At 37.0% G+C, this 19,891-nt stretch overlaps 1 protein-coding gene across 6 annotated transcripts in view; it reads left to right on the plus strand.

Annotated features, from left to right (window-relative positions):
• Positions 1-19,891, plus strand: part of EDA (ectodysplasin A) — a 288,904-nt gene that overhangs the window by 256,277 nt on the left and 12,736 nt on the right. For all 6 annotated transcript variants that reach the window (XM_019747910.2, XM_019747911.2, XM_074323702.1 and 3 more), the window contains exon 3: positions 17,127-17,150. In XM_019747910.2, coding sequence (XP_019603469.1) covers positions 17,127-17,150 — 24 coding nt within the window. The remainder of the gene's footprint in view (positions 1-17,126; positions 17,151-19,891) is intronic.

Below are 19,891 nucleotides of genomic sequence, written 5' to 3' on the forward strand. Positions count from 1 at the left end.
TAATTCTCTTCAGAGATTGTGTCTCTTAGCCCTGGCTTTTTCATCCTACCCATTAAAGTGACCAACAGCTCAGTGTTGCAAAATACTTCCTTAGCAAGAATACAGACTTGTCACTTAGGGAACATCTTTGGTGACATGAAGAAACCTGCATCTCATGGAAGTTTGAGAGACCATTAAGCGTCTGAAATGTCAGCAGTCAGTGGGACTTGTTTTAGTGTTGCCTGAACTACAGTAATATTTTTTTATACCATTTTTACGTCTTTCCCAAACCAAACCAGAACTGAGCCAAAAAATTTTGTAGCTGATCATAGTTCATGTTTTTGGAGCCCCAAGCTCCAGGCATGAGCCCCTGGTGCAAGGGTTAGAGAGGAAATCCTTGGATGAACAACACAAGCATTCTCACCACGGAAGTACTTTCAGAGATTAGGTTGGTGTGGGGTGGGAGGAAATCAATTTGAACAACCCTACCTTTTCTTGCCTTTTTGCCATGCTTCAAGCACATGTTAGAACAGTAATCTGGGCTCTGAACATGGGCATTCCATGTGGTTCTCATTCAAAATTCTCACTCTTTGAAGCTAATGGTTTCCATCTTCTTCAAATGTATTAAACTTGACACACGTATTTGTGCATTCTCTCTGTTTACAATTCTAATACTGTGAGATAGAACATGAAACAAACTCTTAAAGTTACAATATTTGAAGATATAGACTATGTTGAAGGTGGTTTTCATTCTTTTTAATAAAAGTTTCAATCCTATACCTCCTCATCTGCCAGCCATTGTTCTTATTCCCCACTTATTGTTTCACTGTGGTACTGAAAAAATGTTGGCCACGTCCAGTTCTCTGGTGTGGCTCTCATAAATGGAGGAAGGCATGAAATCGTAGAGCCTACTACCTGTATCACTAAAGAACAAATACAATTAAATAAACATTTATTGAGTACCTACTATAAGCACATCACTTTCACTTATTTAGGCCACAAGACAACTCTAAAAATTGATAGAATTATGCTCATTTTACAAATGGGCAAATTTGATACTATTACTGGTATTCTTAGCATGACTATGTTTCAGTAGAAGGTACAATGACCTTGGAGTCAGAAGAATCTTTGTTCACGTCCCAACATTACCACTTTCTTCAGTTATTCACTTATTCATTCAACAAAAATTGTATCAAGCACCTACTATAAAAGAAGTACTTTTAAGTGCAGGACATACAGAGATGAATAAGGCATTGACCTTGCCCTCAAGGATTTAACAATCTAGTAAATAAAATAATCACATAATTAGAAAATTGCAATTTGATAAGTATAATAGTTTTTTTTTAATTTTATTTTATTGAATTTATTGCGGTGACAATTGTTAGTAAAATTATATAGATTTCAGGTGTACAATTCTGTGTTGACTGAGTGGGGTCTTAAAGGATAAGTAGGCATTGAGAGAAAGATGGAATGGAGAAGGAAACTTCAGGCCGACAGGCTGGCATGAAGAATGGTACAGTCAAGAGGTATGCGGAAGGGGGTGTGATGGATACAGAGCCAGGGCTTTGAGGTCCGTGTTGAACCACATGCAGTTCAGTGTTGCTTTTAAACTAGTGGATGTTTTATAAATTTATTTTCATAATTAATATAGTATGTTTTAGAGTCGTTTTAGGTTTACAGGAAAATTGAGCAGAAACAGAGTTCCCATATACTGTTTCTCTCCCCCACACTTGACAACCACTTACCTTTTTACTGTCCCCATAGATTTACCTTTTCCAGAATGTCACATGACTGGAATCACACAGTATTAAGCCTTTTCAGATTGGCTTCCTTCACTTAGCAATATGTATTTAAGGTCCCTCTGTGTCCTCTCATGGCATGATAGCTCATTTCTTTTCATCCCTGAATAATATTCCATTGTATGGATGGACCTCAGTTTGTTTATCCATTCGCCTATTGAATGACATCTTGGTTGTCTAATTTTGGGCAGTTAGGAATAAAACTGCTATAAACATTCATATGCAGGTTTTTGTGTGAACTTAAGTTTTCAGCAAATTTGGGTAAATACCTAAGAGTGTGATTGCTGGTTTGTGTGGTAGGACTATGTTTAGCTTTGTTTAGAAACTGCCAAACTATCTTCCAAAGTGGCTGCACCATTTTGCATTCCCACCAGCAGGGAACGAGAGTTCCTGTTGCTCTATATCCTCGCCAACATTGGTGTTGCCAGTGTTTTGGATTTTAGCCTTTCTATTAGGTGTGTAGTGTTAATTGTGTTAATTTGCATTTCCCTAATGACGTATGATGTTGAACATCATATGCTTAATTGCAATCTTTATATCTTGTTGGTGAGGTGTCTGTTCACATATTTTGCCCATTTCTCTTTTTTTTATTAAAGTTTATTGGGGTGACAATTGTTAGTAAAGTTACATAGGTTTCAGGGGTACAATTCTGTAATACATCATCTATATATCACATTGTGTGTTCACCACCCAGAGTCAGTTCTCCTTCCATCACCATATATTTGATCCCCTTTACCCTCAACTCCCACCCCCCTCCCCCCTTACACTCTAAACTATAGTCTGTGTCTATGAGTTTTTGTTTCTCATTTGTTTGTCTTGTTCTTTTGTTGTTTTTGGTTTATATACCATATATCAGTGAAATCATATAGTTCTCCACTTTTTCTGTCTGATTTATTTCGCTTAGCATTATAATCTCAAGATCCATCCATGTTGTCGCAAATGGTATTATTTCATCTTTACTTATGGCAGAATAGTATTCCATTGTGTATATATACCACAACTTCTTTATCCATTCATCTATCAAAGAACACTTTGATTGTTTTCATGTCTTGGCCACCGTAAATAAAGCTGCAGTGAACATCAGAGCACATGTCTTTACAGATAAATGTTTTCAGATTTTTTGGGTAGATACCCAAGAGAGGGATTGCTGGGTCATATTTTAATTCTTATGAGTTTGTGTGAAAACTTATGTTCAAACAAAACCTTGCTGGGTCATATTGTAATTCTATTTTTAATTTTTTGAGGAATCTCCACAGGATGTGACAGACCTATACACTGAAAGCTATAAGACATTTTTAAAAGAAAGTAAAGAAGACACAAAGAAATGGAAAGACATTCTGTGTTCATGGATTGGACGAATCAACATAGTTAAAATGACCATATTACCCAAAGCAATAGACAGATGTAATGCAATCCCCATCAAAATCCCAATGGCATATTTTAAAGAAATAGAACAAAAAACATCAGATTTGTATGGAACCACAAAAGACCTCAAATAGCCAAAGCAATCCTAAGAAAAAAGAACAATGCTGGAGGTATCACACTCTCTCACTTCAGCTTGTACTACAAAGCAACAATAACCAAAACAGTATGGTATTGGCAGAAAAACAGACACACAGACCAATGGAATAGAATTGAGAACCCAGAAATAAACCCGCATAAATATGGACAGATAATTTTTGACAAAGAAGTTTTTAACTTTCATGATGCTCAACTTATTTTTTTTCTCTTTCATGGGTTGTGCTTTTAGAATTCTACCTAAAAACCTATTGCCAAACTCAAGGTCAGCTAGAATTTCTCCTATATCATCTAAGAGTTTTAGAGTTCTGTGTTTTAAATTTAGGTCTGTTATCCTTTTTTTTAAAATTAAAGTTTATTGGGGTGACTATTGTTAGTCAAGTTATATAGATTTCAGGTGTACAGTTCTGTAATACATCATCTATATATCACATTGTGTGTTCATTTTTTTTAATTAAAGGCCTTTTTATTTTCTTGATGGTTTCCTTTACTGTGCAGACATTTTTCAGTTCGATGTAATCCCACTTGATATTATTTTTGTTTTTGTTGCTTTTGATGTAAGATTTAAAAGATCATCACTAAGACCTATGTCAAGGAGCTTACCACCTATGTTTTCTTTTAGGAGTTTTATGGTTTCAGGTCTTACATTCAAGTCTTTAATCCATTTTGAGTTAATTTTTGTGTATGGTGTTAGATAGTGGTCCAGCTTCATTCTTTTGCATGTGGCAGTTCAATTTTCTGAACCATTTATTGAAGAGACTGGCCTTTTCCCATTGAATATTCTTGGCTTCTTGTTGTAAATTAATTGACCATATATGCATGAGTATTTCTGGGCTCTCTATTTTGTTCCATTGATCTGTCTGTTTTTATGACAATACCCTACTGTTTTAATTACTATAGCTTTGTAATATAGTTTAAAATTAGGGCGTGTGATAACCTCCAGCTTTGTTCTTCTTTCTCAAGATTGCTTTGGCTATTCAGAGTTTTTTATGGTGCGATACAAATTTTAGGATTGTTCTGTTTCTGTGGAAAATGCCATTGGAATTCTGATAGGGATTGCATTGAACCTGTAGATTGCTTTGTGTATTATGGGCATTTTAATATTAATTCTTCCAATTTATGAGCACGGAATATCTTTCAACTTATTTGTGTCTTCTTCAATTTCTTTCAGTAATGTCTTGTAGTTTTCAATATACAGGTCTTTCACCTCCTTGATTAAATTTATTCCTAGGTATTTTATTCTTTTTGATGCAATACCAAATGGGATTGTTTTCTTAACTTTTCTTTTCTTTTCTTTTTTTTTTCACTTTAAATTAATCTGTATTATTAACATTTTAAGTTATCATCTTAGTTTTGAAAATCAACAATGTAATAAAGCAAGCTCTGGTTTATAGCATTTGACAATTACCAGGGAATAAATACTCCCACTGTGACTGATTTCAATCTACCAATGTGACATAACTGAATGTGGAGTTCGAAAGATTTGTGCGGTAACACACCATCAGATAGTATTTCTCAAGATTATAGATAATAGTAAAATGTAGGAAAATAATTAGGAATATTCAAATATTTATTAACTTTGTTTTAATATAGTTTACTTAATTGTAAGTTCATATAATTTAATTTTAATAATTCTGTGCTTAAATACTAACAAAATTCTTTTTTTTTTTTTTAATTAAATTTATTGGGGTGACAATTGTTAGTAAAATTACATAGATTTCAGGTGTACAATTCTGTATTACATCATCTATAAATCCCATTGTATGTTCATCACCCAGAGTCAGTTCTTCCATCACCATATATTCGATCCCCCTTACCCTCACCTCCCCCCGCCTCCCCCCTTACCCTCTGGCAACCACTAAACTATTGTCCGTGTCTATGAGTTTCTGTTTCTCATTTGTTTGTCTTGTTCTTTTGTTGTTTTTGGTTTATATACCACATATCAGTGAAATCACATGGTTCTCTGCTTTTTCTGTCTGACTTGTTTCGCTCAGCATTACTCTCTCAAGATCCATCCATGTTGTCACAAATGTTCCTATATCATCTTTTCTCACTGCAGAATAGTATTCCATTGTGTATATGTACCACAACTTCTTTATCCATTCATCTATCGAAGGACATTTTGGTTGTTTCCATGTCTTGGCCACCGTAAACAAAGCTGCAATGAACATTGGAGCACACGTGTCTTTATCTCTAAATGTTTTCAGATTTTTTGGGTAGATACCCAGGAGAGGGATTGCTGGGTCATATGGCAATTCTATTCGTAATTCTTTGAGGAACCTCCACACTGCCTTCCATAACGGCTGCACCAGTCTGCATTCCCACCAACAGTGTATGAGGGTTCCTTTTTCTCCACAACCTCTCCAACATTTGTTACTATTTGTCTTGTTGATGATAGCCATTCTGACTGGGGTGAGGTGATATCTCATTGTGGTTTTGATTTGCATTTCTCTGATGATTAGTGATGTTGAGCATTTTTTCATATGTCTATTTGCCATTTGTATGTCCTCTTTGGAGAAATGTCTCTTCAAGTCCTCTGCCCATTTTTCAATTGGGTTGTTTGTTTTTTTGTTGTTGAGTTGCATGAGTTCCTTGTATATTCTGGATACTAGCCCTTATCGGAGGCACTGTTAGCAAAAATCTTCTCCCATTCAGTTGGTGGCCTCTTTATTTTGTCAATGGTTTCTTTTGCTGTGCAGAAGCTTTTAAGTTTCATATAGTCCCATTCGTTTATTTTAGCTTTTACTTCCATTGCCTTTGGAGTCAAGTTCATAAAATGCTCTTTGAACCCAAGGTCCATAAGTTTAGTACCTATGTTTTCTTCTATGCAGTTTATTGTGTCAGGTCTTATGCTTAAGTCTTTGATCCATTTTGAATTAACTTTGGTACATGGTGACAAATAGCAGTCCAGTTTCATTCTTTTGCACGTGGCTATCCAATTCTCCCAGCACCATTTATTGAAGAGGCTGTCTTTGCTCCATTGTATGTTTTTAGCTCCTTTGTCAAAAATTATCTGTCCATATTTATGTGGTTTTATTTCTGGGTTCTCAATTCTATTCCATTGGTCTATGTGTCTGTTTTTCTGCCAATACCATGCTGTTTTGATTATTGTAGCCCTGTAGTACAAGCCAAAGTCAGGAAGTGTGATACCTCCATTATTGTTCTTTTTCTTAAGATTGCTCTGGCTATTCGGGGTCTTTTGTGGTTCCAAACAAATCTGATCATTTTTTGTTCTATTTCTTTAAAATATGCCATTGGGATTTTGATGGGGATTGCATTGAATCTGTATATTGCTTTGGGTAATATGGCCATTTTAACTATGTTGATTCTTCCAATCCATGAGCACGGAATGTCTTTCCATTTCTTTGTGTCTTCTTCAATTTCTTTCAAAAATGTCTTATGTTTTCAGCATATAGGTCTTTCACATCCTTGGTTAAGTTTATTCCTAGGTATTTTATTCTTTTGGTGCAATTGCAAAAGGAATTGTTTTTTGTATTTCTTTTTCTGAGATTTCATTGTTAGTATATAGGAAGGCAATGGACTTTTGTGCGTTGATTTTGTAGCCGGCAACTTTACTGTATTCGCTGATTGTTTCTAATAGCTTTTTGGTGGAGTCTTTAGGGTTTTCTATATATAGCATCATGTCATCTGCAAAGAGTGATAATTTAACTTCTTCATTCCCAATTTTGATGCCTTTTATTTCTTTCTCTTGCCTGATTGCTCTGGCAAGGACTTCCAACACTATGTTGAAAAGCAGAGGTGATAGGGGACATCCCTGTCGTGTTCCTGAACGTAGAGCAAAGGGCTTCAGCTTTTCTCCATTAATTATGAGATTAGCAGAGGGCTTGTCATATATGGCCTTTATTATGTTAAGGTATTTTCCTTCTATACCCATTTTATTAAGTGTTTTAATCATAAATGGATGTTGTATCTTGTCAAATGCTTTTTCTGCATCAATTGATATAATCATATGATTTTTGTCCTTTATTTTGTTTATGTGATGTATCACATTGATGGATTTGGATGTTGAACCATCCTTGTGCCCCGGGATGAACCCCACTTGGTCGTGATGAATAATCTTTTTAATGCATTGTTGTATTCGATTTGCTAGAATTTTATTTAGGATTTTTGCATCGGTATTCATTAGAGATATTGGTCTGTAGTTTTCTTTTTTGTGCTGTCCTTACCAGGTTTTGGTATCAGGGTAATGTTGGCCTCATAAAATGAGTTAGGGAGTACTGTCTCTTCTTCAATTTTTGGAAGAGTTTGTGCAGAATTGGTATTAGATCCTCTTTGAAGGTTTGGTAGAATTCACTAGTGAAGCCATCTGGTCCCGGACTTTTGCTTTTGGGAAGGTTTTGGATGACTGATTCAATTTCACATTGGTGATCGGTCTGTTTAGATTTTCCAGTTCTTCATGGTTCAGCCTTGAAGGCTATATGTTTCTAAGAACTTGTCCATTTCTTCTAGGTTGTTGAATTTGGTGGCATATAGTCCTTCATAGTATTCTTGGATGATCCTTTGTATTTCTGTGGTGTCCGTGATAACTTCCCTTTTACGTTTCTGATTTTGTTAATCAGTGTCTTCTCTTTTATCTTAGTAAGTCTAGCCAAGGGTTTGTCAATTTTGTTAATCTTTTCAAAGAACCAGCTCTTTGTCACATTAATTTTTTCTATTGTCTTTTTGTTCTCTATTTCATTTATTTCTGCTTTAATTTTTATTATTTCCTTTCTTCTGCTGACCTTGGGTTTTACTTGTTCTTCTTTTTCTAGTTCTTTAAGGTGTAACATGAGGTTATTTATTTGGGAGTTTTCTTGTTTCTTGAGATAGGCCTGTAATGAGATAAATTTCCCTCTTAAAACTGCTTTCGCTGCATCCCAGAAATTTTGGTAGGATGTATTTTCATTGTCATTTGTTTCTATGTATCTTTTGATCTCTCCTCTAATTTCTTCTTTGACCCAGTCCTTCTTTAAAAGTATGTTGTTTAATCTCCATGTATTTGTGTTTTTTCCCGCTTGGTTTTTACAGTTGATATCCAATTTCAAAGCCTTGTGATCAGAGAATATGCATGGTATGATTTCAATCTTCTTAAATTTGTTGAGACTGATTTTATGTCCCAATATATGGTCTATCCTTGAGAATGTTCCATGTACACTAGAAAAGAATGTATAGTCTGATGTTTTAGGATGAAGTGCTCTATAAATGTCAATTATGTCCATTTCATCTAATGTGTCATTTAGGGCTACTATTTCGTTATTTATTTTCTGTTTGGATGATCTATCCATAGCTGTCAATGATGTATTTAAGTCCCCTAGTATAATTGTGTTTTGGTCAATTTCTCCCTTTAGTTCTGTTAGTAGTTGCTTGGTGTATTTCGGTGCTCCCTGATTGGGGGCATAAATATTGATGACTGTTATGTCTTCTTGTTGTACAGTCCCCTTCACCATTATGAAATGTCCATCTTTGTCTCTTGTTATCTTTTTCACCTTGAAGTCTGTTTCATCTGATATCATTATGGCTACACCTGATTTTCTCTGGGTACCATTTGCTTGGAGTGTCAATTTCCACCCTTTCACTTTGAGTCTATGCTTGTCCTTGTAGCTGAGATGTGTCTCTTGGAGACAGCATATTGTTGGGTTTAGTTTTTTGATCCAATCTGCTACTCTGTGCCTTTTTATTGGTGAGTTCAGTCCATTTACATTTAGGGTGATTATTGATATGTGAGGATTTCCTGTCATTCTATCTTTAGTTTTCTGGTAAGGCTGTGTCTCCATTGTTTCTTTGCCTTTTTGTTGTTGTCTATTATTTCTGTGTGGTGGTATTCTATGATGTTTCCTCTGTTTCTTCTTTTATTTCAGTATATATTTCAATTCTGGATTTATTTTGAGTGGTTACCCTTAAGTTTATGTAAAAGAAAGTTTGATATTTAGAGTATTCCATTTTCTTCAGCACGCTTACTTTCTCCATTCCCATATTCCGGTTCAGGCCTTTACTCTCCCCTTTTTGAGTTTTGGTTGCCACAAATTGTCCCTGTTGATGGTGGTCGAATAGCCTCCTTTAGTATTTCTTGTAGTGCAGGTCGTGTATTAGAAAATTCCCTCAGCTTCTGTATGTCTGGAAAGGTCTTTATTCCTCCTTCATATCTAAAGGATATCTTTGCTGGATATATTATTCTTGGCTCATGATTTCTCTCTTTTAATAGTTTGAATATTTGGTTCCACTCCCTCCTGGCTTGTAGAGTTTCTGCTGAAAAATCTGATGATAATCTAATGGGCTTTCCTTTGTATGTTACCGTCTTCTTTTCCCTGGCTGCCTTGAGGATTCTTTCTTTGTCGTTGATTTTAGACAGCTTCAATACAATGTGCCTTGGAGAAGGCCTGTTGGGATTGAGGTAACTAGGTGTTCTATTTGCTTCATTTTCTTAACTTTTCTTTCTCATAGTTCATTATTCATTTATTGAAATGCAACAGATTTTTGTGTATTTATTTTGTATCCTGCAACTTTACTGAATTTGTTTATTATTTCTTGCAGTTTTTTGGTGAAGTCCTTAGGGTTTTCTGTATACAGTATTATGTGGTCTGCAAATAGTGACAGTTTTACTTCTTCCTTTGCAATTTGGGTGCCTTTTATTTATTTTCTTGCCTAAATGCTCTGACTAGGACTTCCAATATTATGTTGAACAAAAGCAGGAAGAGTGGACATACTTGTCTTCTTCCTAATCTTAAAGGAAAAGCTTTCAGCTTTTCACCTTTGAGTATGATTTTAGCTGTGGGCTTGTCATATATCGACTTGATTATGTTGAGGTACATTCCCTCTATGCCCTCTTTCTTGAGAGTTTTTATCAGAAACGGATGGTGAATTTTGTCAAATGCTTCTTCTGCATCTATTGAGATGATTACATTTTTATCCTTCATTTTGTTAATATGGTGTATCACGTTGACATTTGCAGATGTCAAACCATTCTTGCTCCCTGGAATAAATCCCACTTGATTATGGTGTATGAGCCTTTTAATGTATTGTTGAATTCAGTTTACTAATATTTTGTTGAGGATTTTTGTTGTAAGTTCACTAAGGATAATGGTCTGCATGGTGTGTGTGTGTGTGTGTGTGTGTGTCTGTTAGAGAGAGAGAAAAAAAAACAGAGACAGAGAGACAGAGAGACAGAGAGAGAGAGAGATCCTTGTCTGGTTTTTGTATCAGAGTAATGCTGGCCTCATAAAATGAGTTTGCAAGAGTTTTCTTCTCTTGTATTTTTTAGAAGAATTTGAGAATTGGTATTAATTCTCCTTTGAATGTTGGGTAGAATTAACCAGTGAAACCGTCTGTCCCACACTTTTGTTTGTTGGGAAGTTTTTGATTACCGATTCAATCTTCTTACTAGTAATTGGCCTGTTCAGATTTTATATTTCATCATGATTCAGTCATGGTAAGTTGTATTTTCTAGGAAATAATCCATTTCCTCTTGGTTGTTCAATTTGTTGGTGAATAATTGTTCATAGTTGTCTCTTATGATCCTTTGTATTTCTGTGTTGTCAGTTATAACATCTCCCCTTTCGTTTCTGGTTTTATTTATTTGAGTCCTCTCTTTTTCTTGGTGAGTCTAACTATAGGTTTGTCAATTTTATTTGTCTTTTCAAAGAACCAGCTCTTAGTTTGTGTGAGGTGTTTTTTTTTAAGCATTTTCTTTATATTTCTGTCTTTATTTTATAGACCAGTTTTATTTTCACAGAAAAATTGAGAGGAAGGTCAAGAGATTTCCCCTATATACCCTGCTTCCACACATGCAAAGCCTTCCCCCACTATCAACATCCCTCACTAGAGTGGTATATTTGTTACACTTGATGAATCTACATTGCCACCCAGAGTTCACCCAGAGTTGACAGTTTACATTACAGTCCACTCTTGGTGTTGTATGTTCTATGGGTTTGTGAAAATGTATAATGACATGTATCCCTCATTACAGTATTATAGATAATATCTACACCGACCTAAAAATACTGTGCTCCACCTATTTATCCCTCAGCCCCCAACCCCTAGCAACCACTGATCCTTTCAGTGTCTCCATTGTTTTACCTTCTCTAGAATGTCATATAGTTGGAATCATATAGTATGTAGCCTTTTCAGATTGGCATCTTTCATTTAGTCATATGCATCTAAGTTTCTTTCATGTCTTTTCATGGCTTAATAGCTCATTTCTTTTTAGTGTTGAAGAATATGCCATTGTCTGAATGCACCATGCTTTCTTTATCCATTTACCTACTGGAGGACATCTTGGTTGCTTCCAAGTCTTGACAACCATGAATAAAGCTGATATAAACACCCATATGTTAGTTTTTTTGTGGACACCTTCTTTGGGTAAATACCAAAGAGCATTAACTACTGAATTGTGTGGTAAGAGTATGTTTCCATAAGTACCCTGTTTCCCCAAAAATAAGACCTAGCCAGAAAATCAGCTCCAATGCATCTTTTGGAGCAAAATTAATATAAGACCCAGTATTATATTATATTATATTATATTATATTATATTATATTATATTACATTCTATATAATATTATATTATATTACATTACATTACATTACATTACATTACATTACATTACATTACATTATATTAAGACCTGGTCTTATATTATAGTAAAATAAAACCAGGTCTTATATTAATTTTTGCTCCAAAAGACGCATTAGAGCTGATTGTCTGGCTAGGTCTTATTTTTAGGGAAGCACGGTACTGTCTCCCAAAGTAGCTGTACCATTTTACATTCTTACCAGCAATGAATGAGAGTTGCTGCTCCATATCCTCAACAGCATTTGGTGGTGTCAGTGTTCTAGATTTTGGCTCTTCTAATAGGTGTATAGTGGTACATCATTATTCTTTTAATTTGTATTAATATTTCCCTAATGACATACGATGTGGAGCATCTTTTCATGATTGCTTGCCATCTGTATATCTTCTTTGGTAAGATGTCTGTTAGGGTCTTCAGCCATTTTTAATTGCATTGTTTTCTTATTGTGAAGATTTAAGAGTTCTGTGCATGTTTTGGATAACAGTCCTTTATCAGATGTGCCAGATGTCTCATTCTCTTGATATTGCCTTTTGCAAAGGCGAAGTTTTTAATTTTAATGAAGTCCAGCTCATAAATTATTTCTTTCATGGATCTAAAGTCATTGTCATACCAAAGGTCATCTATGTTTTTTCTTATGTTATCTTCTAGGAGTTTTATTGTTTTGTATTTTACATTTAGGTCTGTGATCCATTTTGAGTTAATTTTGTGGATAGCATAATATTTGTGCCTAGACTCATTTTTTTTTTAACCTGGATGTCTAGTTGTTCCAGTACCATTTGTTGAAAAGACTATCTTTGTCCCATTGTATCCTTTGCTTTTTGTCAAAGATCAAGTGACTACATTTATGTGGGTTAGCGTTTCCTTTTGATTCTTTGAGTTTTATCTCTCTGCTTATATTACCCACCTGTTTTTGCATGTTGTCCAGTTTTTCCCTTAGCATATTAATTATAGCTATTTTAAATTCCAGGTGTGATCTCCAGAATCTCTACCATATCTGAGTCTGGTTCTAATGCTTGGTTGGCCTCTTCAGCATATATATATATATATATATATATATATATATATATATATATATATATATATATATATTTGCCTTTTAGCATGCCTTAGACTTTTTGGCTGAAAGTCAGACATGATGTACTGGATAAAAGTAACTGAGATACATAGGCCTATAGTATAAGGTTTTATAGTTATCTTACTAGTAGGAGTTTGTGTTTACTGTTTGCTGTAGCTGTGGTGTCAGATGCTAAAATGTCTTCTATTGTTCTTGTTTCAGTCTCCTCTTATTGTCTTTGGGTGTCTCTAGAGACTCCTTAAGTCGAATGTGAGACTTGCAGTGTTCTTAGCTGTCATCCCGTTATTACACAGGAGCCCTGTTCAAGTGGTGCTAAAGTGTGAGGGGAGAGGAAGTGTTCGGTGGTCCTAGGATTAGGTATCAATCCTTTACCTGATATCAGGTATTTCCTGTCCCCCGGGTCAGTTATGCTCTGGGAAAACCCAAGTCAGGCTCTGAAAAAATAGTTTTCTTTGAGGGCAGACCTTGTTAACGAGAGTAGAGAGGTCTGGGTATATTGCAAAATAGCTGTTGTTCCTCTCCCCTTGCCAGAAATACAAGGGAATTTTTCTCCAGTCGTCACAGTAAGAACTTGGTAGGGCTCTTAAAGGTAAAATTTGTGAAAATGTGGGGGCCCCTATAAGACTGGACCCTCTTTGGGTTTTTAGCTCTTAAGCTAGTCTACACTGAGCCTCTAGCAATCTTTCCATTACATTTTTAAAGTGTTCTTACTGATACTGGCTTTACCTGCAGACTTCTATTCCCCGTAATCTGGGATTCTCTTTATCCACCTGTCTGTCTCTTCATCATTCAGAACAGTGGTTTGCCTTGTGAATTCAATTCTCTGACGAACCTAAGAGTTGACTGTAAGTTTATTCAGCTTTTTTCTTCTTGTGAGTATGGGAGTGACAACTTCCAAGCTCTTGACATGTCAAGCCACAAACTGGAAGTATATACATTTATTTTGACATTTTCAAAACACATCTAGAATAACATGCATCTTTCTGACGTTTCAGCTTACCTTAAAATACCTATGGGCTGTGTGACCTAGTGCAATTTATTTAATCCATCTCTTCATCTATAAAATAAGCATAACAATCTCTACTTTGCTGGATTGTTCTAAGACCTAAATGAGATAGATATTTAACTAGCAAAGTGCAGGGCTCATATCTATTCACTCAATGTTAGCTTTAATTATTATTTCATCTATCTTCATCAGAACCCTAGGCCTTGAAAACAGACAACATATACAAAGTGTTCCCCAATTTAGAAGAGGAAGAATCAGAAGAAAAGGATAATTTGTCCTATGGTCAGTTTGTGGTTGAGTCAGGACCAGAATCTGGCTAGCCCTGATGCTGTTATGAGACCCCCTTTTCTTAATGTCAGATAGAAAACTGCCTGTCCATATTGATCCAACCTGTCAGATCTCAATTTTCCTCCTTTCAAAGCAGTCCCAGGGACTGCACAGCTGTCTGTCTTGCTCTAATGCATTTGTGCTTTTGGCCTACAGAAAGCATGATGGTTGCAAACAGAGGGAATTGGAAAATGGTATAGAAATGTAGCCTGTTACTATGGAAACAGGCATGTGACAATGGTAGTGCTCCGAGTAGGTATGAGACAGGTTCTGAATCATATAGAGAAAATAAGTCAATAACTCTGAAAGATCATAGAACTCAGCAGAGGATACTGCTTTTGCTCTGGTTCAAGATGCTCATGTATAGTATGGAATAGTTCTAGTTCCCTGGCATTTTCTCTCTAGAAGCTGGAAAACTACAATGGCCTCAAGGGAAAGAAATGGGTATGGCGGTTATAGGGCCAGGACTTAGAGATTCATGTTGAAACTCATCAGAGTTATTTACTGGCCATGTTGAGCTATATTAGAACAAAAGGAAGTCCTCTACTGCTCAGATGGTGTATTCACTAGCATTTGTGGGAAATGTGATCATCTGATGACGATCTTTTACATACTTTTTCATCCTCACTTTTGTCCCAAGGGATAATGCATTGTCCACTGAGTAGAAGCTCTCTGAGAGCCCTTTTGTGACACAAGATGAAGTGGAAAAAAGGACTGGCTTTGAGCCCCTATTGCTCTCGCACTCTTCATATCATGGTCATTTTGGAAAATAAAAATAAAATTTGTAGTTAACAGCTTACCTCACACGATATACTACACCAGATTAATTAAAGATTTAAATTAAAAAACAAAACTGTAAAACAACTAGAAGAATATAGTTACCTGGTACATCCATACTAACAAATAATGTAGAAGTGCAGTCATTGGCATAAAAAAGTTATCAGGCATTTTTATTTGATTGTAATTAAAGTTGTTATTAAAACAGTACATTTTGTAAAAACACATATTTATATGCATAGAAAATGTCTCGATGTGCATAAAAATGTTAATAGTGGTCATTTGTGTGTAGTTTAATAAGCTATTTTTTTTCCTTTTTGCTCCCCTTTTTTTATGCGTACATTTGTGTTTGTATAATGAATAGGTATTTCTGGTAGAAAGATAACAGAAGTTAGAGATTTTTAAACTTCCCTTTCCCTCTTTGCACTTGTACATATAGGTGAAACTTCCTGCAGGAAGTTGGTTTTCCTCAGCTAGCCAGTATAATTCCTTAAGTCTCCCCTCTTTAGTATATTCCTATCCAACTGCAAGTTCTTTGACGATGGAGTTGTGTTTCCTTATTTACTGTGCAACCTTCCATAGGCCTCCTGGTTAACACCTGGGTGCTTGCTGATGGTCTGATGTCCTCAAAGCCTGCTTTGAAATCTCATGTGACAGTGCTAACCCTTTCACCAGCTGAAATGGTCAGCAACTTGGTACAACTTGTCTGGGAGGGCATTGTGGCCGCAATGGCTGTCACCCGGTGCTTTCCCAGGCTGAGCTGGCTGGCTGATGGCTGGTCACTGGCCGATGGGCTGGGCCTTCTGTGTAACTTCTCCCCCAAATAACTTTCCTATTCAATGAGGTGGTCCTTCCCCGGTGTAGTTGCTGCCTCTTAGTAGTATGTGTATAGCTGTGCTTCCTTGCCAGAACCTCCATGCACAGCCTCAGGAATTTCTCAATGCTGTTAAAAACATAAAGGATGGACAACAAAGAAAGAATCCAAAGGATTTCCTATTTTCAAAGGACCTGTGTCAGCTCGGCTGGCCACACTTGTCAGCCCTGTAGGTTAGAGACTTGACTGACTTCTAATCGAGCCTGCTCAGATAGAACCTCTGAGACAGCCTGCTCTTCTAGGTAAAAATCATTCCAGGCTCGTTGCAAGGATAAAATGAGATGATAAATGGAAATAGGTTTCATAAACTATAAAACAATATACAAACGCTTGGTATTCTTTCTGTGAGTTCAGTGGCTTAATGCTGTCCAATAGTGTCCTCGTGGGGGTGTGGAACAGATTTTAAATACCTGTATCTAAAGAAAGTCAAATACACCTACAAAATGAAGAGAATTGAGTCCCCAGGAGGGAAACACGTAGACTGTGTATGTCTGGGTAGTGGTTGTCACCCAACTATATGAGAAAAGCCCTGGATTTTCTGAGTGCCCTCAATTGATTAGAATCGTTTCCTTTGGAAGTAATTTCCAAGAAAATGCTTGTGATTTCATTGCTGATAAAACTGTTGACACTTCTTTTAAAGTGTCCATTAACTCTTGGTAAATTACAGTGAGAGTGCATGTGGCCCCCATATGAATATACGAGTAGTATGGTTGCACTGTTTTAATAACTAACTACTTCAATCACAATAAGGAAATGACTGAAAAGTAAATTCTCGCTGCTCTGCGCCTTACATGAAAATGACCCTTTTTTCCTTCCAGCTTCATATCAGTTCCTCACCCGAATGCATGACTCTTCATTCTCAGGACTCGCAGACTGATGGGAATGCCACCCTAAGGTTGAGTTCTGCATTTCTGGACATTCCTGCTCTATGGAGTAGCACCCATTCCCTCACTCCAAAGACTGCGCCTGAAAGATTTTTTTTCTCCCTTAGAAAGCATCTTCCTTGCAACTTCCTTGTTGCAGCGGTCAGAAAACAGTCAGAAACAGACTGGGGAAGTTTGATAGTTGGGAGGTAGCTTGCCAATTACCTAGTCCTTGGCGTGATGCTCCCTCAAATTTGCAGCGTCTTGGGGTTCCTCCTGGGACTGTCTTGAACTTTCTGTTCATTTCCAGTGCATTAATTTTCCTTTTTCTTTTTGTAACAGGTCCAGTTAAAAATAAGAAAAAGGGTAAGTTAAGCTCCTGATTTTATAAAATTGCTGTCATGTCACGTCTTTTCTAAAATTAGAAGAAAAAAATCCAGGGAGTAGGATTTTTATATTACAGTCTTTCAGTGATGGTTGTCTATTATGTTAGTCAATCGCATGGGATCTTCTTGAGTATTGTAGCTTCCAAAGAACAAGAAATAGAGATCATTTCTCAATGATGATACATGAATGATAGAATTGCTTCTATGGCAACATATGAAAGTTGGTTTCGTTTTTCTTTCTGGCTCCCTCTTCCATACAATTCAGCTTACATATCTTTCCTTTATTCTTTGTTGCTCTTTCCCCCTTCCCTCTCCTTTCTCCTTTTTCCCCCTCCTTTATCAAATCAGCGATCGTGTATGAATGAAGTCGGGAGACAGCTTGTAGGGATTAGGGATACTACCTCCTGAGAGAAGTCAGTACCCTAATTCTTGGCCTAAAAGCTATCCCTATCCTATTTCTAAGCTAATCAGGCAAGGTATTTCTTGCTTTGGGGTTTCAATATCATGTTCTCTGCAATAGAAAAACTACGCTAGAGTAATACCCTGATCTTTTAGTCTTTTCAAAGAAGCTCTAGTTGAGTGGATCCATTGTGCCTTCGTTGGGTCAGTAAGTCTGGCCACAGGACTGGCCCAAGAGCTTGTACAAGTGCTTACCTGAGGACAACCCGAAGACAGCACAGTTTCCCAAAGACAGGACCAGGCAAAAGGGGCCCCTCCTTAGGATTACAGAACCAACTGCTAAACCAACTCTAAGTACCTATTTGTTTGTGTTCTGAGCTGGGAGGAAAAATAGACTGAAATTACTGATTTTTCACTAGAATGCTTTAAATGAAATTATTCCATCTATTAAGATTTCTGGAGCTTTATAGAATGGATTATCAACCCAAACTATGCCCAAAAGACTGGCTTCAGCTGCTGCCGGCCTCTTGTCTGAGCACGAGGGGACTTTGGTGGCTTGATGTGCCATGTACCCTGTGGAAAGCTGCATCCCTGTGCTGAAGAAGCTGAGGAGTGGCCTAGCCTCCTGCAGACCTGAGCCAGAGTCAGTGAGGAAACCTTTCTCTGTGGAGCCTGGGCATTCAAGATATTGTCTTTTAAGAAAGTAAATTTGACTTTCAATGATGTTGTTTGTAACTCTTGTCACACATCCCTTTAAGACAGAAATTATAACAAAGCTAGAATGCTCCCCTTGCTTGGACAAGGATACTCTCTGCTCTTAATACAAGTCCCGGATGACTTCTCTTTTTAATAAGTAGACTTGAGAGCACTTTTTAATTATGGCTCCAAATTTAGTTTTGGTTTTTTTCTTCCCCCACTCAGTTGTTCACTAGACAGTGAATAAGCATCTTATATTTGTGAGGAGTAGAGATACAGACATGAAGAAAAACAGTTCCTTCCCTCAAAAATCTCCCAGTGTAGTCAGAGTCGTGGAAGTACACATAAGTAATTACAGTACAGTGTAAAACATACCATCATAGAAGCGTGAACAACGTGCTGTGGGAGCACACAGAGAAGGAACAAGTAGTTCTCCTTGGGGGAGTGAGGGACCCCATCTCAGAGAAAACAATATTTGAGCCAGACTTTGAAGGATGAGGGGAAAAGAGAGGGAAGGACATTCCAGCAAAGGGAATAGCATCTCAAATCTCTCAGACGTATGAAAGAACATGGCATGCTTGAGGAACAGCCAGTAAGCTAGTGATTTACTAGAGGATGGGGCATGTGGGTGGCGGAAGGCCCCAGTGGGCGAGCACCGAGAGAACACACTCGCCAGAGGCAACAGAAGGCAATTGTCTAGGCTAGAAGCTCTGGAATTAAAACTCAGATTTCAGTGCCTCTGGGAAGGACTCAGATCACTGCCCGGCACTGCTACCCTGTATAAGGGCCATTACTGAGGGGAGAATGCACATAAGCCTTAAACATTTACTTTGGCTGAAAGTGATTTAGAAGCCATCTAATATAGATTTCCTCGGACATAGTGAATAGGCACATGCCTGAAGAGGTGAATTGAGTTGTTCATTTAATTTCCATTCTTTAATGGAATTTCCTCTCTCTCTCTCTCTCTGTCTCTCTCTCGCTCTCTCACTCTCTCTCATTCACTCACTTTTCATTGTTCTTTCAACAGTTTGGACTTCGCTAAAAGGTTAGCAAAATACCCTTTCATGAAGGTTAGCTTTGAAAAGATGTATACATTCTTTTATCTAAGACTACAAAGGGTAACTTTCTAAGTACAAAAGTCTCTGGGCTTTTGTGTCACGAAGTGCTCTGTTAAAGTAAGGAAATCGGAGAAAGAATTCGATCTTCTAAAGTCATCTTCTCAGTGCAGGGGTCGTGCTCCTCTCTGGGCCAACTTTCCACAAGTATGAGAAGCACACGTGCTCCAACCTGTGTGCAGAGGAGCAGAGACGCCCAGCTGCAGAACTAGATCACAGCAAGAGCTTTTTCCCAAATGCCTTCTAATAATTTCATAAGTGAACATTCTCTATTTGCACTGCAACCATTATTCTCTTTGACTGGAGTTTCTGGCTGTAATTCTTCCAAAATTACATTACCAATCACAGGAGATTCACTCTTGACACTGAAGTTTGTACTACCCACAGAACGCCCTCTTGCTCGAAAATCAGTGTTAGGCTAGAAAAGCTGGGATATAGCCCAACCTGATATGCACCAGCCTCTGTGTCTACGCTGCCCAGAGAACAATATGGGAGAAGCAAGCCTTATACC

This window comes from Rhinolophus sinicus, chromosome X (genome assembly GCF_036562045.2).
Source record: "Rhinolophus sinicus isolate RSC01 chromosome X, ASM3656204v1, whole genome shotgun sequence".
Lineage (NCBI taxonomy): Eukaryota > Metazoa > Chordata > Mammalia > Chiroptera > Rhinolophidae > Rhinolophus > Rhinolophus sinicus.